Below are 22,916 nucleotides of genomic sequence, written 5' to 3'. Positions count from 1 at the left end.
GGGTGTTAGGGGTAAGGCATTGGCATGGAAAGAGGATTGCCTGACTGGCAGAAGGCAGAGAGTGGGGATAATGGGGTCTTTTGCATGATGGCAGCTGGTGACCAGTGGTATTCCACAGGGGTCAGTGTTGGGACCACAACTATTCTTGATATACGCTCATGATTTGGAAGACGTATTGTTGCCAAGTTTGCAGATGATACAAAGATAGGTAGAGGGACAGGTAGTGCTGAGGAAGAGGGGAGGCCGCAGATTGACTTGGGCAGGCTAGGAGAGTGGGCAAAGAAGTGGCAGATGGAATACAATGTAGAAAAGTTGAGATTACTCACTTTGGTAGGAAGAATAGAGGCATAGATTATTTTCTAAATGGGGAAAAGCTTCAGAAATCAGAAGAACAAAGAGATTTAGGAGTCCTAGTTCATAATTCTCTTAAGGTTAACATACAGGTTAAGTTGGCAGTTAGGAAGGAAAATTCAATATCTGTCTTCATTTTGTGATGATTGGAGGATTTTAGGAAAATTGGATTATAAATGTAGTGGGCAATTTAAATGTTAAAAGCCTGAGGTTATAATGTGTTTGACTGCAGTTGTCATGCGTTAAAAAAATAATTCTGTTTGCATAGCCTGGGTGTTTTATCAGCCAGAAGATGAAATTGATGAAGGAGTGTGTTTATCCGTCTGGGCGAATGAACAGTGGATTAACTGGGGAGGTCCCTGGGGAGTTACTGTGCCTTTGCAGCCTGCGGAGATAATGGGCTAGGTTCTCTGTTTCAGGGGCTAAGTGCTCAGGCCAGGACTGAATCGGTGGTGTTCTATTACCCCGAAAGCAGCGCCGGTCCCAGAGCCATTCAGGCTCCGTTAATAGGCTCATGCCGATGCCACATGGAACCAGTGCAATTCCAATGCAAAATGGCATTTGATTTGCTGTGGCCCAGATTGGCACTCTCAAGGTTGGCAACTCTACTCCCCACAAACACTCATTCCAGCCAACAAGACGGACTCTGAAGGGTGGCACCCTGCCTTGTTGCTCAGATGTGGAGCTGGAGACCCTGCTGGAAATGAAATGAAATGAAAATATCTTATTGTCACGAGTAGGCTTCAATGAAGTTACTGTGAAAAACCCCTAGTCGCCACATTACGGCGCCTGTCCGGGGAGGTTGGTACGGGAATCGAACCGTGCTGCTGCCTGCTTGGTCTGCTTTAAAAGCCAGTGATTTAGCTGAGTGAGCTGAGTGAAGCAGAGGTGAGGCACACTTTTCCCCGGCATGGGAAGGAAGCTACCACCCACCGTCGTACACCAGGCCAGGGTGCAGGTAACAGAGGCCGTGACTGCTGTAGACAACAACACTAAGACCGACCAGCAGCGTGGTAAAAAGCTGCACAACCTCCTCAGGGCGACCAGGGTGAGTAACCAGCACCGTGTCCCTGGCACCCAAACGCCATCCCACACACACACGTCTCTCCACCCCCCTGGACAGAGAGGGCAACCGAACATCACACGCTCATACGCCACCCTGCACCACATGCCAACCCTATGACCTGCCATGGTTGGTGCCCTGCACACATCTGATACTAGCTGCCCACCCACTGTGCTGTCCGACAGGTGGACAATCACGGGGAGAGGGAGCAGACTGGAGGATGCCCACCGGTCTTGCGGCCCTTCACCACAACAGAGGTCAGCATCGAGCAACCAAGTGAGCCCCCACTGAGTTGCGGTGTTGCTGTGGCACCACCCACCATCGTCCACCGCACCCCCACCCCACCAGCTCTGCACCACCCCTCCTCCACGCCACCCACCGCCTCCCCACCCAGCACCTCCACACTCCAACCCACAATCCAACCATGCGTCATGTCTCGAGTCTTACAGGATCACCTGGCGATGAGACAGGCCTGCCTGGCGTTCACCGCCCCCAGCCACAAACCCAGGACACGTCGGACGACAAGACTGGATCGGACAGCGACGCGAGCCCCCAAACACCAGGCAGCAACACCCCAGATTACCAGTCCAGGGATGATACCGACTGTGCATCACAGCGCTCTCTGACACCCTCCACCATCCCCGAGACACTCACCTCTTGGGCAATACGGTGAAGAGGCTCCTGGGACACAATTTGGTGTGCACACACACATGCAGCGGTGCATCAGGTGGAGGTAGAACTCCTGAGGGAGAGGACAGTCTGACTCCAGGGATTAGCTGCCATCCAGATGGGTCTCGGGTTTGGAAAGGGCGGTCTGCTGGAGGTGCAGACACAGAGCCAGGGACTACATGAGGGAGCAACCATCCAGCGGCCACAGATGCTGTTGGAGGAGTCCAAACATCTGCAGGGCAGAAGGTGGTGCCGGTCATGCGTGCTACCCAAGCCAATACTGAATGGGTGACGTCCATAGCGGAGGCCTTGGTGGTGGGTGGGTGGGGGGGGGGGGGGGCGGCAAAAGTATCGGCCATGGGTCAAGGTGTTCAAGACTGCGACACTCTGCCCAGGCGGTGGCCGAAGCACATGACAGTCGGCCCTGTCACAGGCGGCCATGAACCAGGGTCACCTGCAGATTGTAGCAGCGCTCCAGAGCTTGGCCCAGTCACAACGGGTCATGGCTGCGGGTGTCGAGGACATTACCCAGGCCCTGGCTGACCTAAGACAGTCGCAGAGAGACATAACACTGATCCTGTGTTCCATGGCCATGAGCATCGAGACCCTGGTCGAGAGGAGAGCAGGCCTCCAGGACTGGCATCACCAGGTTGGAGGGGGAGGAGAAGTCCCCGGGGGACAGTGGGCACCCTGAGGGAGTTTGTGGCAGTGAGGTCTGGTTAGATTCCAAAATCCATTGTCTGAAGGGGGTAAAAGGCAGACATGTTATCATGATGCTATTATTGCCCAACCAGGTTCAATGGGCTACATGGCGGCCCGGCCTGCACTGCAGCCCCTGCTGACGCCATATTCTCCGTCTGATCGCGATTTGCAATTGTGCCTACGGCCGACAGAGAATCCCGCCCATAGTGTTTTTCAGCTTGGGGACACATTGTTGTGTGGAGCGCAGAAAGACAGAGAGGCAGAGAGTTTGAAGAAGCTTTGTGTGAGAGAGAGAAAGAGAGAGAGAGAGAGAGGAGCTGAGTTCTGATCTGCCTGACTCTGACTCGATAATTCTTTCCAATTCGGATATTTTTGAAAAAAGCAATAATATTTCAAAGCTGAGCAGTCCTGTCTGAAGACAGGAAGAGGCCGAAACAGTCCAGTTGAAGCAGCTATTTGAAGATATTCAACCAGAATCTGAAGGCGTTCCAACCGGAGCCAAATCTGTTTTACGAAGCAATTATTACTCTCTGCCCTGCTCATTTTATGCTGGATTAAGAGCTGTATGTTTATTTTCTTGTTGTGTAATGGGAAAGTGTATAGCTGTGTTAAGGGGTAATTGTGAGCTGTTTAATATTGTATTCATTATAAAGTTTTGTTTTAGAAACATCAGGGCCCTATTTTTCTCATGCAATCACTCCTGGAGTGAATCATTCTTTCCGCACAGTCTTACAATAAACTAAAATATTGGGGTTTTGGCCATTACCCTCGACACTGTTGGTCTGAGATCGTAATAATTTTGAGACGGCTAGAGTACAAGGGCAGGGATGCACTGCAGAGGCTGTATACGGCTCCATGTCAGACCCCATTTGCAATATTGTGAGCAGTTTTGGGCCCCATATCTAAGGAACGATGTACTGGTCTTGGAGGGGGTCCAGGGGATGTCCACAAGAATGATTCCCGAAATGAAGAGCTTGTTGTATGAGGAGCTAGTTGAGGAATCTGGGTCTGTACTCAATGGAGTTTTAGGATGACAGTGGATCTTATTGAAGCTTAGAGAATGCTGAGAGGCCTAGATAGAGTGCATGTGTGGAAGATGTTTCCACTAGTAGGAGAAATAAGAAGCTGATGGCACAGCCACAGGCTGAAGGAATGATCCTTTAAAACGGAGATGAGAGGTGTTTTCTTCAGCCAGAGGGTGGTGAATTTGTGGAATGCATTGCCGCAGAAGGCTGTGGAGAGGTAGATAGTTGTTGATTAATAAGGGGGTCAGGGGTTATGGGGTGAATGAAGGAGAGTGGCATAAGAAACATATCAGCCCTGATCGAATGGCGGAGCAGACTCGATGGGCCTAATGACCTAATTCTGCTCTTGTATCTTATGGTTTTCTGGACATGGGGAGCAGGAGGGAAAGTAGAGTTGAGGAAATTCAGACATGAGCGTATCAAATGGCACAGCAGGCTTGAGGGGCTATATGGCATACTCAAGCTTTATTTCTTATGTTTTTATGTTCATATCTTCTTGACTAGATAGGAAACTTAATGCAAGTTCTAAGTCACAAGAAAGTCCCAGTGGAAATTGAGTTGAAGTTGCAGCAAAATCACTCAGTCTTATCATCAACAGGTCATGGAGGCATTCTTCACAATACCAGATTTCGGTTTTTCGGCTGTTTGCTACAGGGTGTGTTTAGTTTCGTTTTAGATTTGGAAACGCTGCAGTCACAGCAAGACGTGTATGAATCTCAGCAAGCTTATGAATGTTCATTTGGTGATTTCAAAATGGTAACTGTTCTCAGTAGTGAAGTTAAACCTGATGTCTTTCTGTATAGAGGGTTCTTTTTGTCTTATGGATGTTGCAAGGAAAGATTAAGAGTTACTTATAGAGTACTGTATTCTTTGGGGATTTATTGGTGTTGATAGTTGTTAAGATGTTTACTGTGGGTTTATAAAGTGTTAACTGGTTTCATAAATAAACATTGTTTTAACTTAAAAGTACTTTAATTCTCTGGTGCATTACATCTGTAAGGTGGGCCCATGTGCTCCCCATAACCACAATCTATTAAAAGTTGTGGGTCAGGTGAACTCCATGATACATTTTGGGGCTTTCTAAACCCTGGCTACGAGATACACTGCATCTTCAACTAATCAGGGCTTGGAGAGCCATAGAATGGTTGTGACACAGGCATAGGAAGAGGCTACAAAGCCTATTAGCTATGTGCTGGTTCAGGGCAACATAGTTATTCCCATTCCCCTGCCTTTTCCCCAGTAATGCTGCCAATTATTCCTCTTCAAATAATTATCGAATTATCTTACAGTTACAATTAAATCTGCCTCCACCACACTTCTTCAAAAGCACCTCACAAACTCAGGACAAGGGCACGGGTGCATGGAAACATCATCTGTAAGTTCCCTTCCAAATGACACATCATTCTGAATTGGGCATATATCAGCATTCCTTCAGTGTCACTGGGTCAAAACCCTGGAATTCTCAGCCAGTTAAAAAAAGCTTTAAAAAGGCATAAAAAAAGGCAAGCCACCACCTTCTCACGTGCAACTAAGGGTGGTCAATAAATACATACATGTCCCAGAACAAATTTTGCAACAGTTTTTGTGCATTATTTCACATGTTTAAGGATTAACACCTTAACCATTGACAATAAATGACCTTACATACACCAGTATGCAATGAAACATTAGAAGGGCAAAAGTACTTTCACAGGGTCTTTTCAAATAAGTGAAAGCATTGATTCTGCCTACTGCATTTCCTGAAGACTGAAGCCCACTTGGTGAACAGCTCACAGTTGCCTGCTGCCCTCTCAATCCCTCATGTAAATTCTGTTCTTCACGAGTGAACCCGCTTTTGCATTTGGTCGTGAGGCTATCAGCTAATTCAACCCAGACCAACCTGTGAACTTCAATTCTGGCAAGGAGAGCAATAAGCCATGATCACTGATTCTGAAATATCTTAACATGCTCTTTTTTCTTTACTGATGTTGACTGACCTGCCAGGTTTTGACAGCATTTTCTGCTTTTAACCTCAATGATACAATTTGACACAATAAATATAAAAAATGACAGGCAATTTTGTTTTTTGGATCTGAAGAATTATAAATCCACGGGTGGTTCATTGCAAATTAAGATCAGTGAGCCAATAGATATTTTCAATGTGACTGGAATTGCTAACATTTATCTCGGCAACTAAACAAGACTCTTCATTTGTATAGCACCTTTACTGTAGAAAACCCTGCAAAGGTCTTTTACAGAGGTGTAATCGGACAAAAATGGGTGCCAAGCCAAAGGAGACATTAAAATGGGTGACATTTTACAGAAGTTGAGTGGAAGGTGAAGAAACAGACAAATTTAAACAATTTCAAAAAGTGTAACGTGGAGGTTGTTAGATAACGTGGAAGATAAGGCTGAAACTTGTCAGAATCAAAGATGTCACAGGACAGTTGAGGATGTGAAGCAAGGGTTAATAGCTAGGACGAGCCAGAATGAATGGGATACATTAGTGGAAAATCACCAGTAGAGGAGTTTGTTATTGAAGCCATTGAAGGAGGATGAACTTGTTGAGATAAGGGAATTGATATCTGAATTTGTGAGCCGACTCATGAATGCCGAATAGCCTTGAGAAACAAGGCAGATGGCCGGATGACGGAATATGAAATGTGCGAGCCGCTTGCAACTATGGCTAACACCTGCTGTTTAAGCTAAGACTGCTACATACTCATGTGCCAATAGATTACCTCAAAGTCTGTGAAGTGATGTATTGGAACTATGGCAATAACAAGTTTATGCTTTGTAATGGGGGCGGGCTCAAGTGAATGTAAGGGACAGCCCCCTAATAATACATATAAAAGGATGTTTTGAGCAATACATTGGCACTCTCCGAGGTGGTTCTCCGGGATACCTAGAGAGCTGCCCCGATCGCAATAAAGAATATTCTGAAGTACAAATGTGTTCGAGACTGTTTCTTCCGGACTGAGAGACAAGTGAATTAGAGACGCATTCACACAGTCATCAATAGGTTCACTTTCCCCATGCTTCACTGCATACACACAGGAGGCAGAAACACTTTAAATGGCCTGTTTGTTTCTGAGAGTTCCACCCATGATGTGCTTATTTAGCATTCAAATCCAAACAAGCTGCTAAAAATTGGTTAATCGTTTTAGTTTCTTTAAAATAAACTTTTTGCAAAGATTTGTTTCCTCCAATTTTTGCTTGAGCTTTATTTCAATGAGAGGAGTTTTGCCCGAGAGTTAACATTATTCACTGGGTTCATTTCATAATTCCAGTAGTTACAGAACTGCTGAGAATTGAACACAAAATATTTTTTTAAAAATGAAAATACACACTCTGAATTACATTTGGCTCCAAAAAAGCAACAAATACGCCAAAGCAAACATCGACATTTTACGAAGGGGACATGTCTCATACTGGATCAGGCGAGTAGCCAGATTTTTATTGATTAATTTCAACATCGTCACTCCCGCTAACTGCACTTTTATGCACATATCGCCTTTGCCTTCTGTTGAAAGTGATAAAATGTTAACTAAATCTGCAATATTCAGCTCATGTCTTACAGCACTTTGTCGTCTTCTTGGCATCAGCCTTCCATCTCGAGAGACGATAGTTTTGCGCCATGGTGGTCAACCCAGTGTTAAACATCATCTGGCGTGGCTCAGGAACCCACTTCTCTAGCATGGCAGTCTCTGCTATATTTCGACTTTCAGTATAAATCCTGCAGATGTCTGTCATCAGGGTTATTAGCTTTTGAAGTTTTAGTCAGTCTAAGGTTGATACCCATGGGATTTCGAGCACAGGTCGGGTGGGTGGGGGGTTAATGCCACGCTGTCTGTTTATTGCATGGTGCTCTTTCACTATATTTTCTTCAATGTCACTTTCTATAACATTTTCTACTCGTTAAAATTATAAATGGATAATGGAAAGTGATGTTTGCATGCTTAGCTGCAGATTACAGTTCCCGAGACACTGTTACAACAACAAGATTCAGCTCCAATTTTCTCTGCACTTTTCTGGTCATTTTCAATTTCACACATCAGTGGGACCAGAAATCATTTGTGGCCCCTCCAAGTCAGCTGGCATTTAAGTGTTGAATTGCAGTATGTTTTATGATATGGGCCATTAGATTAAGACCGTCCAAACTAACAAACAGGCAGCAGACAGAAGACCTAGAAGACTTTTGTGTGAGGCTTTTTGCAAATCTCTGCGCTGCATTAGCTGGGCAGGGCTGCAGCTACTGTTTGCCAGAATTTACAATTAAATAATTCATTAATTATTTTGATGATAATTTCAAAATGTTGACACACATACTGGTGGTGGATCTGTCCCTTATGTGTCCCCATCTGTCCCCCATGCGTTCCAATGAAGCTCAATAGAGGGGTGGAGAACAGCTTCCCATCTTTTGATGACCCACTTTATAGCCTATCTGCTCAACATTAGGTTTAAAAATATCTCATTGTAACCACTGTTACCAATTTCCTGGACAGCAGATCTGAGAGCTATTTACAGCTATTTCTTAACTCATCTTCTGTCCACTTTCTTCTCTCATAAAATTCTTACAATGCAGAAGGAGGCCATTCGGCTCATCGAGTCTACACCAACCCTCAAAGAGCATCACATCTAGGCCCATTCCCCCGCCCTATCCCCATAACCCCACCTAACCTGCACATCTTTGGATTGCGGGAGGAAGCCGTAGCACCCAGAAGAAACTCATGCACACACGGGGAGAAAGTGCTAACTCCACAGTCACCCAAGGCTGGAATTGAACCCAGGTCCCTGGCGCTGTGAGGCAGCAGTTCTAACTACTGCACCACCTTCATTGCAAGCCTGTTTTACCTTACACCATTATGTTTTTTGCTATTTCGTCTCTGCAATGTTTTGTTCTCTATATCTAACTGATATACTTGCCACAGAGGTTCACTGGTTTGGCTCATGAAATGAGTCGTAGCGGCTATTTGGTTCTCTGTGGAACAACCCAGTCAGCGGCATCCCCACTCACTGTTCCATAGTCCTGTAAGTTTATTTCCCTCAAATATCTATCCAATATTTAGGGACAGCATGGTGGCCCAGAGGTTAGCATTGCTGCCTCACGGCACTGAGGTCCCAGGTTTGATCCCGTCTCTGGGTCACTGTCTGTGTGGAGTTTGCACATTCTCCCCGTGTTTGCGTGGGTTTCACTCCCACAACCCAATGATGTGCAGGGTCGGAGGATTGGCCACGCTAAATTGCCCTTTAATTGGAAAAAAATGATTTGGGTACTTCTAAGTTTATTTATTTTCTTTAAAAGTATCTATCCACCTCCCTTTCAAAATTACTGATCGCCTCGGCTTCCATCAACTTCATAGACAATAGGTTCCAGATCATTACCATTCACTGCATGAAAAAGTCCTTCCCCACATCGTTCCTTCATCTATTGCCCGAACATTAAATCTATGTTTAGCTAATCCTTTTACTATTAGCTAATGGGAACGGATTTTCTTTGTCTGATCTAAACCTGTCACAATCTTACAATCCTCTGACAGATCTCCCCCTCAATCCCCTTTGCTGCAGGGTGAATAGCCACAGTTGCTGCAACCTAAATTTGTAATCAAATTCCCTTATTCCTGGAACCATGCAGGTAAGTATCCTCTGAAATCGCTCAAGAATATCTATGTCCCTTCTAAACTGCACTGAACAGAACTGGACACGACAATCTAGCCTTGGACCAACCAGAGCTTTATTAAGGTTCAGTATAACATCCCTGCTTTTTGCCAATGCCTCCAATTATAAAGTCCAAGATCCCATGTGCTTTGCTATCTGAAAATGAAAATCGCTTATTGTCACAAGTAGGCTTCAAATGAAGTTACTGTGAAAAGCCCCCAGTCGCCACATTCTGGCACCTGTTCGGGGAGGCTGGTAGGGGAATTGAACAGTGCTGCTCGCCAGCCTTGGTCTGCTTTCAAAGCCAGTGATTTAGCCCTGTGCTAAACCAGCCCCTGTTCTCTCAGTATGTTCTGCCACCTTCAAAGATCCATGTCCAAGGTTCCTTTGTTGCTGCACACTCTTTACAACAATGCATTATGTATATTGCCTATGCCTTCTGCTGAAATGCATCATCTTAAAGTCTACTTTCTACCTATCTGCTCATTCTGTTAGCCTATCTACAATTCGTTGCAGTGGATTGGTTATCATTCTCACCTCCACGTTTGCTATACTTAAAAAATGTCGTCATTTTACTCTGTATTCCAATATAGAAGTCTCTTACATATGAGAGAGTTGTCCTTTGATGTCAGGCTGAATAAAATTACCCCATAAGCTCTGGAGTTTAAAAGAATGTGAGGTACTTTCATCAAAACATGAATTTGAAAGGGTTTGACAGGGCAGACACAGAGATTGTTTCCCCTGACTCGGGAATCTAGAACATAGGACATAGTATCCGGATAAGGCTTTGATTATTTAGGGCTAGGAAGAGGAGAAATTTCTTCACTCAGAAGGCTGTGAATCTTTAGAATTCACCAATCCAAATGGCTCTGAATGCACAATCGTTGAGCATATTCAAGGCTGGGATAGAATTTTAGTCGTTCAGAGAATCAAGGTATATGGGGAGCAGAGGGAAAGTGGAATTGAGAGACAGAAGGTCAGTCATGACTACACTAAATGGCAGGACCAAGGGTAACATGGTCTAATCCTGCTCCAATTTCTGATGTTCATCAGCTCCCCCAACACTCTACTTGCTTAAAGAATGTTAAATGTTTTGACATTTTCCAGTTCTAACGGAATCACGACCCGAATCTTAGCTCCGTGTTTTTGACACAGATGTTATAGAAACTGTGGAGTATTTCCAGGACACTACATCCTGTTTTTAATTACAAGATGCAAGTGGCCCCTTAGGCCCAGCTACCAAAAGGAACAGTGCAAGCAGTTGAGATCTGGCTTCTATAGAAAATAAAACTTTTAAACAAAGCTGACAGCAACAAGATCTTGTATTTATATAGCACCTTTAATGAAATAAGATGCCCCAGGTAGTTTCACAGTGACATTATAAAACAAAACTATGATCAAAGCGGTATAAGGGAATATTAAGGACAGATAATCAAAGGCTTGGTCAAAAAGATTGTTTTTAAAGGCTGTCTTAAAGGACGAAAGTGAGGGAGAGTGTTGTAGGAGGGGACTCCAGATCTTAGGACCTAAGGAACGAATGGCACAGCCATCACTGGTGGAATGATTAAAATCAGGATGCTCAAGAGGCCGGAAATAAGAGGAGTGCAGATATCTCGGTGGGTTTTAGGGCTGGAGGAGATTACAGAATTAGGATGGGGGCAGGTCATGGGGAGATTTAAAAAATATCTGAAAGATAAATCTGAATTAATTCCTGCAGGTACTGCTGCAACCCATCAGAATGTTGAATAGGTTAGTGTCAAAGAAAAAGAAGATTGTTGAGTTTTTTCCCCCTTAAAAAGACAGCTGGAAGGAATCACTTTGCAGTGAAAATCATTGGAGACATGTTTGCAGCTGGTTCTCAGTGACCAACATGAGCAGAATGACTACATTCTGAAAATTAGGCAACAGATCCACTCACGCTTCAATTAGCATCTGCATCACGAATACATTCCATTAAGACTTTCAATTTAATAATTGTTAGCTTTTTCCAGCACAATTAGCTCTCTCAGTCTAGCAGGCTAATAAAGCAAAGAGTCCTTATTTATACAGGCTTGGTCTTAGGGGAACAATTTAAGTGCGTTATTATTCCACTTTTACATCTTGACCAATACACATTGTTACTCCCTGGAAACTGCGTCTGTACATTAAGTGAGGACTCTAAGGGATGGGAGGAAGGATTAATTATGATGTATTCTGTAGCCATCTGGGATGGCCACTTACAATAAGAAACATGGACGGTCGCAAAGCATAACGGGAAAAATGGACAATGTAAGGTTCAGGCAGGCTCAGAGCCTGAATGTATATATATATACACAAATATATTTGTGAGCGAAGAATCCAGACAGCATCAAAACCCCCAACCGATTAGCATTTTGATGTCCCATCTCCGTGAGACAAAAGACTGATACTTGAGCAACCGATACAATCCCAGACATTTCGGCGCCACTCCCTGTACTCAAGAAGCATCAACAACAGGGTCAATGACCCCTTCGGACACGCTGGGCCATCAAAGCACTCGCCCCTTTATTGGCTCAAATCAAATCCAGTGATCAAGAATTACCCAATTAATGGGGTCCAAACCGAAGGACCGCCCAAAAGAGCGCAAAACCCCCCAAGGATAAAGAGAGAGACCGCCATGCGTTCGATCCCTCTTGGACCTGGCGCTCCAGCAACGTCAACTCCAATACGCCCGCTACCAGACAGATGAGCCCAGCTGAGCAGCAGTTACTTCTCCAGACGCGATAAATCCAGATCCGAAAAAGGCCACTGTTCCTCTGACCTAAACCGGGTGCCTGAAGTTAAGTACAGGTTGTCATAGTTGATAGGTATAGATTAACTAGTAGTGTTTATGTTGCATGATAATTGTGTGTGTAAATAAAGTACCCTTGATCTTGAACTAACTAACTGGCGTTTGGCTCTGGGGACTAGTCTAGCTGGCGGTGGGGGTCTCCTGCAATCTCGGGTGGTGTCCTGACTGCTCACAGTTGTAACATGTGATGCTGCTATTGTTTATTTTGTACTGTAATGCAAGTTCTTTGGTTATTAGATAGCAGTATGAGTGTAGTTTAGTTAAGGACAGTTAGAGGTTCCCTTTTTGTGCATAGAAATTGAAATATATGATTGAATGTTATAGTGCCCCCTTAGAATTTTTAGAGATATGTGTTGCATTAGGGAAAACTTAGGTAAATGTTTCGACCCAAAGGACAGAGTCTGCACTGGCTCTTGGAAAGAGCACCCTACCCAACCGCACACCTCCACCCTATCCCCATAACCCAGTAACCCCACCCAACAATAAGCGCAATTTTGGACACTAAGGACAATTTAGCATGGCCAATCCACCTAACCTGCACATCTTTGGACTGTGGGAGGAAACCGGAGCACCCGGAGGAAACCCACGCACACACGGGGAGAACGTGCAGACTCCACACAGACAGTGACCCAAGCTGGGAATCAAACCTGGGTCCCTGGAGCTGTGAAGCAATTGTGCTAACCACTATGCTACTGTGCTGCCCACCAACATTGATAGAGAAGGGAAATAAAATTCTCTCTGTTCAAAAGCAGGTGCTTACTGCTTGTGATATGCTTCCTGCTCATCAGCTATTAAGAATGCAGCCTAGTTGCAAAGTAGGTATTGATATGCTGCACATTCAGACTGTCCGTGACATTTTAGAAGGTCTCTCTGAACATAGCTACTCCTTTTATCGTCAGCAATAATGTCATGATACCTCAACAGGATACACATTACCTGCATCCAGCTGCTTCCATTAGAACTGTGTACTTACCTCCATAGAAATCTAACAACCGGACTCGAATCTCTGTGGAAACGAAGAGATCTAACATTCTGGCATAGCCGGCTGGATCGCAGAGGACCGCACCAGCTTAGAGAATGGACTCCCTCGCAGCCCCTGAGGTAAGGACCTCTCTGTACATAGAAGTCCTCAGTCCATAGAAATAGTCTGTGTAACCCTCTCACAATCCAAAGAACTGTCTGGTTGTTAAATGGTCACGACCCATTTATTGAGTTCATAGACAATTCAGCGTAATTGACCCGGCAATAATGCCTACACCGATAGTGCCTGCGGTCGCAGACCCCACCGAAAAATGGCAGAAGACAAAAGAAACACACTTCCAACGACAGTTAAGGGCGGGGCTTGCCCCCACAACATCACGGAAGAAGAAATGTTGACTCAATTAAAAGCATTTATAGAACAATATCAAGAATTGACCAAAACGGCTTCAGTAATTAAACAAAAATACAGGACCTCCAGTGGTCAGTGGATGCTGGACAATAATTAAGAGTCTGGTGAAAATCAACATGCTTAAAGGCCCCGGAACAATTAAAATGGTCTTTGAAAGTGACGGGACAAATCCGACAGACACAACAGATCCGTAAGCAAATGCATGATGATAATGAAAATGCGAAAACCAAGGAACAATTACGTGCGACAGGTGAACACTTGAATAAGAAATAGAGTGAGATAGGCAGAAAAGATGCAGAAATCGCTAAAGTTAAAAAAATGATCAACAAATTAGAAGTAACGGTCTCAAATACCGCCGCAACCCTGGTGAGGCCAACCGCGCCGCCCGATAACCTCCATCCGCCGCTCCCAACATATCCGCTAACCCCACATCTGGGTGTACACACGATTAAGACATCGCAACATACAACTGGCACAACGGATGATGAGGACAATTCCTCCACTGAAATGTCGAGCTAGGAAGTCAAAAAGAGAACCAACTGTGGTCCCCTATTGGTCCCATTAAAAGGAAAAGAAACAAGATCAAAATGGAAGAATGAGCAGACGCAGCCAGTGGGGTAACAAGTAGGAGACTCATGCACGCCAATCACTGGGTGCACATCCCCGCAGATCCCGGAAAAAAAATCATTAAATGGTCCAAAGTTCTATCACGTCCCAAGAAGGGGTGGTCTCAAAACCTGGGAAGAGTTGTGTCGACTTCAAGATCTCAATAGCCTGCACCCTGAAGGTGGCGTCCAAATTCTGATGTTAACAGGCAGTGTGTCCCGTAAACTGCAGTGGGTCGGGAACACAATATTCATGTGGCATGATGGACCGTTAACTCCAGCCCTCCTGACCGAAGCCTGGGAGGGAATTCGGCTCTGGCTACTGCAAATGGCACCAGCCAAGACAGATTGGTCAAGGGTCGCTGCCTTCCAGAAGAGGGCGACAGAAGAGATCCCAGAACATGAACATAGAACAGTACAGGCCCTTCGGCCCTCGATGTTGTGCCGAGCAATGATCACCCTACTCAAACCCACGTATCCACCCTATACCCGTAACCCAACAACCCCACCCCCCCTAACCTTACTTTTTAGGACACTACGGGCAATTTAGCATGGCCAATCCACCTAACCCGCACATCTTTGGACTGTGGGAGGAAACCGGAGCACCCGGAGGAAACCCACGCACACAGGGGGAGGACGTGCAGACTCCGCACAGACAGTGACCCAGCCGGGAACTGAACCTGGGACCCTGGAGCTGTGAAGCATTTATGCTAACCACCATGCTACCGTGCTGCCCCAGAGAAGAGAATCAGAACAGTCTGGCTAGAACATTTGGCCTTAATTCCCGGGCAGACCCAGATGACCTCGATGAGGAAGTATGAGGGTCTCTCAAACCTGCCTTTATGGCTGGATTAAAACCTGAACTCAGTAAATTGGAAAATTAATAAAGCCAGAGTGGGAGGAGGATTCATTCCCTTTTTCAGCTCTGGTCCGGAAATGTAAACAAGTAGACCGGGACCAGGGAGCAAAGATACTAGCCCTACAGGGAGGGTGGATGTCACAAAATTCAGACAGGGCATCGGAGAAAAGGGACACTGAACAAAGACATGCAGAGCTAAACAGGCAGGGCATGGGACACCAATGCCCCAACCACAATGGCTCAGGGGGAGACAGTTTGATAGACCAATTTAAAACACTGTCAACCAAGCAGCAAGGTAAAGCTGCAAAAAACTAGAGGAGCTGCCCTCATCCCACAGCGCCCGCTACAGGCATTAAACAAACAAAAAGATGATGGATTACACATCACCATGAGGGTAGACGATCAAAATATAGACTGTCTTTTGGATACAGGGGCAGAGTTAAGCCGTTTACCCTTAAGTTATGAGAAGCCATTACCCTTGGCCGGCAAGATACATACTGCCCATGAAGCCGGAGGACACAGAATGGTCATTAAACAAACCCAACTCATACTCGTGGTACTTGGTCCCCATTAGCTGACGACGGCAGTCTGGATAGGGCCAGTCGACCAAGCCCTATTGGGAATGCACGTCCTAGTCCAACTGGACTCATTGTTACACTTTAACAATGGCCAGGTCACCTGGTCCATCAGATCTCTAAAAATGGAAGAGCTGCGAGAACACTCCATAATGAGCAGGCGACAAGGATGATTGTGGCCTTCTGCAAATGAAACCCGCATCCTTCACCAGGACCCTGCCGCAATGCATCACACAGTACCCCATAAATCCCGCCTCTATCACGGGCATCATCCCAGTCATCCAAAAACTGTAGGAAAGAGGGGTATTGGTAAAAACACATTAATAGCCCTGTCTGGCCGGTGCGGAAAGATAACAAGACGTGGCGACGTACAGTCGATTACCGAAAAGCTAACTAGTGTATCACTCAAAAGGCCCCGTTAGTGGCAGACCTTTCGACCATCTTTAGCTTGCTGACTCCTGAACACCGGCACTTCTCCGTCATTGGCGGGGCTGGTTTAGCACAGGGCTAAGTAGCTGGCTTTTAAAGCAGACCAAGGCTGGCCAGCAGCGCGGGTTCAATTCCCGTTCCAACCTCCCCGAACAGGCGCCGGAATATGGCGACTAGAGGCTTTTCACAGTAACTTCATTTGAAGCCAACTTGTGACAATAAGCGATTTTCACTTTTTCACATTGCTAACGGATTCTGGTCCGTACCCCTAGCACATGAAGTGCAGTTCTGGTTCACCTTTACAGTCCAACAACAATATACCTGGACTGGGCTGCCGCAGGGCTTCCACAATAGCCCCACGGTCTTTCATATGGCCCTGAAAAACCAGCTGTGTGAGTTACCCACCAAGGCCTCTGCTGCCATCCAGTATGTTGATGACATTCTGCTGGCCTCCAACGTAGAGGAGCAGCATGAACAGGACTTCCACATCTTGCTGGATCATCTTAACCTGAAGGGATACAAGGCTAGCATTGACAAAGCACAGCTAGCGCAGGAAGCGGTGATATACCTGGAACAGAAGATTTCATATGGAAAAAGAGAACTTACCCAGGACAGGACTTCAGCCATCCGGGTTGCCAAACAGCTCATCACTATTCAGGAACTCAGATCCTTTTTGGGCCTGTGTAATTTTAATCAAAACTGGGTAGATACTCCTTCACGCAACTGACTCAGCCATTGAACAATCTCTTAAAAGGGGAAGTGAGCATCAAAAGCCACAGCTCTCTCTGAAGAGCAAAAAGAGGATTTCAACAAACTTCAAAGAGCCCCGTGTTTGGCACCGGCTCTTGGGATCCCGGACAATGGAAAGCCATTTACACTGTTTGTCCACGAAAGAGATGGGTATATGAAGGCCATACTAACACAGGAACATGGAGACAGACAGAGACCTATCGGGTACTACTCGGCAAGGCTAAATGCGGTGGCCCTCGGATGGGGAAGTTGCCTCAGAGCCATGGAGGCCACATGCCACCGCAGGCCTGGTCCTTGTCCAAAAACTGATTACTAAGTGCCCTTATGTAGTTGACACACAGTTGTCCATGAAAAGTGTTTCAGGAAACAGCAGCTAGGTGGACCCGGTGGACAGCAATCCTGGGGGCACCCAAGATCTACATTGTCCGCACTAGCCCAGCTAACCCCGCTATCGTGCTCCTGGCATCGGCGTAAACAACTGCTGGGTGGGCAGTAACAACACTACATGAAACCATGGCAAAGGGATGCTTGTCTGCAGGAACCTCCGCCCAGCAAGCAGAATTAAGAGCCCTATCAGAGGCATGCAAGATAGTGGAGGGCAAGACGGCAAACATCCAAACTGACTCACGGTATGCATTCGGGCTTGCCCATGACTTCGGCCAGTTATGGCGAATGGGAAGATTCCTTACAGCCTCCGGAATGCCAATCCAAAATGGGAAGGAGGCCCAAGAAGTATCCATTTTAAAATGTAAGGCCCACACAAATGAGAACACCAAAGAGGCAAGGGGAAACCCGATGGCGGACCGGGCGGTCAAAGAAGCCGCCTCGATCACCGAACCATCGGTGGGAGAATCACGGATACGTCAACTGGAGGTACTTAAGCTGACTAAAGATCTACAAGTTATGCAGGGAGGAAAAATGGACTTGGATGGAAGAAGGCATGAGGGTGTGCGAAGATGGTGTGTGGAGATAGAGAGGAACTGATAAACCGGTAGCCCCTCAAGCCTTTCCTGGCTCAGCAGATCCACTCATGGGGACACACGGCTCCACAACAAATGACAGCCCGATTTCAGAAGAGCTGGTGGGGTCGGGGATTTAAGAAGTAGGCCCAGACGGTATCGAACTGTAACCATGGCATCGTCGGTTAAAGCTCAGGGAAAAAAAGACCTGAATTCACAATTCACGTGTCACACGTCAAGAGGGTGTCTAGCGACTGAATCAGCAAAAGAACAGGACTTTGCAAAATGAAAATCGTCATTTTATCCAAGTGCTTTTCATTTATATGTTGGTCGAGAGCCAAGCCCCCTTTAGAGCCAAATGGGAAGCACATGTCAACAGCTTTTTGTATGCGTCCAATACCTATGCTAAAGAGGCTAATGTCTCCAGCTGCTGGGTGTATGTACACGTGCAACTGCACTCTACAGGAGGTATTCTCCGAAGGCCTATCCCCTTTAGTGAGTCAGAGACAGCCAAATGGGTGCTTAGTCAGAACGAGGTTAGGAGCTAAACAACGTTTTGGGGTGGTATCAGCACGATTGGAAACAAGACCCCAAACTCCCCCCCCCCCCCCCCCCCCTTCTTAGTTCTCACCAACACCTCGGGGTTAGGGAGACCTCAGGGGTCAGTCTGTTTTGTCAGGATCCAAAGGATAGGACAAGAGCTGGGACATTGCAAATGTATCCAGAATTTCAATGTGACTACGACTGACAATCGCAATTTTGGAACCTTACAGGTGGTAAGTACTTCACCCAAGTATGTCATCGGGATATGGCACACGACCTACAACGGCACGTATTTTGTATGTGGGCCCAAGGCCTACCCATGGCTACCCCGAAATTGGATGGGATCATGCTACCTAGCATATGTAATCCCCTATATACGCCATACAAAATCTCTTGACTCAGCATCACCTTATAACCAGACGAGCCATTACGGAGACCAAAAGGTTTTTCACCATTGCCTTTCTCTGGTATGAAGCAGGGAAACTAGCTCAAGAATCTGTAAGCACGGCTGCAGTCTTGGAACAGGTGGCCAATGATCCAGTTGAGGCCCATACCCAAGTAAATGCCAAATGGTAGCTATCCGAACGATAGCCCTGCAGAATAGGATGGCCTTGGATACAGCTCGGCCGAGAAAGGAGGGGCATGTGCCCTAATCAGGACCGAGTGCTGCACATATAGCCCGGGACAGTTCCGAGGACATTACCGACCTAGTTGACCACATTAAAACAAAGATAAGAAAGTTAAAACAACCCTCTGCGTCCACCCTGTGGGGTTGGGCAACTGGTTGATTAGGATCCTTGGGAAGCTCTCTCATACAAGGATTGATTTTGTTATTTATTATTATTTTTATTTTGTACCTTAGAATTGCATTAATCAAATGTCACGTGGTGTGCGCAATGTCAGACAATGAGGGCCTCCGGGTGAAGAAACTGGAGGGTGAACCGGATAATCTCCACCTTTTGTGATTCTATTTGTGAAAAGAATCAAGGGGGGGGGGGGGTGATGGAACTTGCGCAGTTAATGCCGGCGCCTGAATGCGCAGTTAGCGGCAGCCATCTTTGTTGGGGGCAATGATAGAGCCTAACCTTCTCCTCTGCCGGCGCCCAATCTGGAGCCTGACCTCCTCCTCTGCCCGATCCTCGATCGGGAAGCATCTCACCGTGAAATGGCTACTACCCCTTCCTCCGGTGCCCGATCAAAATGGCCACTGCCACCTACCGATTTTGGCCCCGCGGCCCATTTGATGCCGACATCTGACGTCATGCCACCGGTGACATACTCCCGACTACCAATCAGGGACAGCCTCAGCCCCAGTGAAGACCAATCAGGGCCTGGCGGTGAATCCAAATGCACCAATGCGGTTAAAACCAGTGACATCACGGGTATATGAAACAAGCACGCAAACAGCTCTTTCTCTTTGCCTTGGGAACAGCGAAAGAAGTGTAACTGAATCGCACCTTTGGGTGCTGAATAAAGCCATTGAAATTTAATTAACTTAACTCTGTGGAAACAAAGAGATCTAACACTGGCCAAGGAAGTCACAAGCAATCGGCAACAAGGAAATAGGAGCAGGAATAGGTTAGACAGCTCCTCTAGCCCGTGCTGCATTTCAATATGGTCATGGTTGATTTTCTGCCTCAACTCCACTTTTCTGATTGATTTCCTAAAAGATCAAAAATCTATCTTCCCAGCCTTGGATGAAGTATCAAGAACCCTCTGGGGTAGAGAATTCAAAAGATTCACAAGCCCCTGAGTGGAGAAAACTCAATATTCTCAGTCCTAAATAATTGACACCTTGATCTCAGGAAGTGCACTACTGCCCCAGCCCACCTCCACCACAACAGCCATGTTTTGGACTCTTCAGCCAGGGTAAAGGACCTGTGTATGCCCTATCAATCCGCCTCGGAATCTTGTATGTGTTGAAGAGATCACCTCTCATTCTACCAAACTGCACAGAGTGTACACCCAGTTAACCAAGCACCCTGCCGTCATTGGACAACCCTTTCATCCTAGGAACATATCTAGTGACTTGGCAAGTGCCAATTAAAAAAGGGGAGCTGGATGATGTTAGGAAGTTGGGCTAACATCAACAGTGTGTGCTGGCTGAAATTAGATACTGAATTCGATAATGCACAGGAGCAGGAATAAGTTAAGTAATATCACTTAATCTGGGTGACGGCGTCAGTCCACGAATCGGCTGTCAGGTTAATGCTGCCAATTCTATTAGGAAGTGGAGCCAACAGGTTCTCAGCATTTTCACTGAGCCTCTGGGCTACTCAGAAAAAGAGAGCAAGGAAAGAGCATGAAGCTTTCGGGAGATAAGAAATAATCTCACGAATATAAAAGTGTCTGCTCTGCTGAATCCTATATCTATGTTTAAGATGCAAACTAAGTAACAGTTGGACATATACTGAAACTGAAATGCACTGTGCCAGATTAATACTGCATATTACAACCCTTCAACCAGACTTCCTTCTTGACCTCGTTCCATGCTATCCAGGGTGCTTCCAAAAATCTGGGACTGGACCAAGTTAGACAGTCCTCGTGCATCTCAGTCTTCAATCTGAACATTGTAAAACATCCAGAATGCCAAGGCAAGTGACTCAACTGTTAAAGGCCATAGGCAATTCAACCAGATTTATTTTGGCCACATAGATTTAATAAACAGTCTCTGCTGAGCTGCCTGATGTCATCTGGAGTATCAGGCAGGACTACAATTATCGGAGGTGCACCTTGGTAAGACAGATAAAAACTTCCATAAGTGACCTTTCCCTTGATCCCACCCACCGCCACAAGTGCCCCTGTGGAAACTGGATGAAAGACAGGATCAGGCCCAGCTATGACAGCTTCTGCAGTCAGGCATAAAGTTACAGCAGAGCAACTGGAGCACTTGGATAATTCCAGAACCCTAACCCAACTCCAGAAAGTAATACATGCCCTTTGGACAGGGCTGGGTGGGGTTGAGGAACGAAGGAAAAATGAAGTTACCTGGCTGTTGACAAGGGTGAAGCTGGGAGCACATTGGATGAACAATGCTCGTCTGTCAAGGTATCAGGTGCCGAAAGCGATCCTGTGCTCTCTGATAATCGGGTCTCATCCTGATGCACCTCTTGTACATTGCGGTCTGTGGCCTGGCACTGCTCAACATTCTCTACTGTAATAAGATTTACAAATTAGTTTCAATAGAGTCTGGGAGAGTCAATGCTTAGCAATAATTTCACTTACTATGCACTCTGTCCCATCAGAGACTTGGGTAGGCGATCTCCTCCGTTTCAATTTCAATATGTATATGTACATGTTCACATTACACAACCAAGAGACGCACTTCTCAATCTGATGACCACACTAATATTTTTGCACTAATTTTAACATAGGATTTTCCTGTATTTTGATTGTATATTCCCTTATTCTACTTCTATAATATTGTTATAAAATTGTAACAATATTGTGGGGCTCACCATTGACCAAGGACTGAAGTGGACCAGCCACATAAATGGCATAGTGCCCAGAACATGTCAGAGCCAGGATATTCTGTAGCATCTCTGTCACCAACAAGGCACAAGTCTAGAGTATGACGGAACACCATTTGAATGGATTGGTGTAGCCGAAACAACACTCAAGTTCAACACTATCCAGAACAAAGCGTTCTGCTTTGAACGTTTTGTGATGTTTCAGATCTTATCTTGTGCAGCAACTTTTTATGCGGCATCTTATTAAATGCCTTTTGGAAGTCTAACACTACATCTGCTGGTTCCCCTTCATGCACCCTGCTTGTTAAATCCTCAAAGGATTCTAATAAATTTGTCAAACACAATTTCCCTTTGACAAAACATGTTGATTCTACCTGATTGTATTATGAGTTTCTAAATGTCCTGTTACTTCCTCCTTAAGGGAGGAGGTAGTGCAGTAGTATTGTCGTTACAGAGGCCAACAGTAATACTCTCAGGGCCTGGGTTCAAATCCCACCATCACAGGTGGTGAACTTTGAAATCAATACAAAATCTGGAATTAAAAGTCCAATGATGATTGTCGAGTGTCATAAAAATAGTTCAGTAATGCCTTTTCAGGAAGGAAATCCGCCTCCTTACACGGGCAGTCCTACATGCGGCTCCAGATCCACAGCAATATACTTGATTCTTAAATGGTCTAGCAAGCCACTCAATTCAAGACATTTAGGGACGGGCAATAAATGCTGGTCCAGCCTGCGAAGCCAATATCCAATGAATCAAAGAAAATGAATTCCAGCATGTTCCCAATGAATGATGTTGGACTAACTAGCCTAACCATTTTAGCTTTCCTGAATGCACTGGGACCTTTCTAGAATCCAGGGAATTTTGGACTATTTCAGTAGCAATGTCTCTTAAGAGCCAACAATGCAGGTCATCAGGTCCTGACACCTTCAAAGATCTATTCACATGAACTCCAAATCCCCTAGTCTCTACACGTACTTTGGAACTATGTCATTAAGTCCATATTGCTTCTGTCTTCCTTCTGCTAAAATTCATTCCTCAAACTTCTCTAATTTCCATCTGACAATTGTCTGTACATTC

At 45.7% G+C, this 22,916-nt stretch overlaps 1 protein-coding gene across 5 annotated transcripts in view; it reads right to left on the bottom strand.

Moving 5' to 3' along the window:
- Positions 1–22,916, bottom strand: part of rad18 (RAD18 E3 ubiquitin protein ligase) — a 407,126-nt gene that overhangs the window by 120,993 nt on the left and 263,217 nt on the right. For all 5 annotated transcript variants that reach the window (XM_038810763.1, XM_038810765.1, XM_038810767.1 and 2 more), the window contains one exon: positions 21,355–21,520. In XM_038810763.1, the coding sequence (XP_038666691.1) occupies positions 21,355–21,520 (166 nt within the window). The remainder of the gene's footprint in view (positions 1–21,354; positions 21,521–22,916) is intronic.

This window comes from Scyliorhinus canicula, chromosome 11, assembly GCF_902713615.1.
Source record: "Scyliorhinus canicula chromosome 11, sScyCan1.1, whole genome shotgun sequence".
Lineage (NCBI taxonomy): Eukaryota > Metazoa > Chordata > Chondrichthyes > Carcharhiniformes > Scyliorhinidae > Scyliorhinus > Scyliorhinus canicula.
The sequence above is the reverse complement of the archived record's forward strand: the minus strand, read 5'-3'. Positions and strand labels throughout refer to the sequence as shown.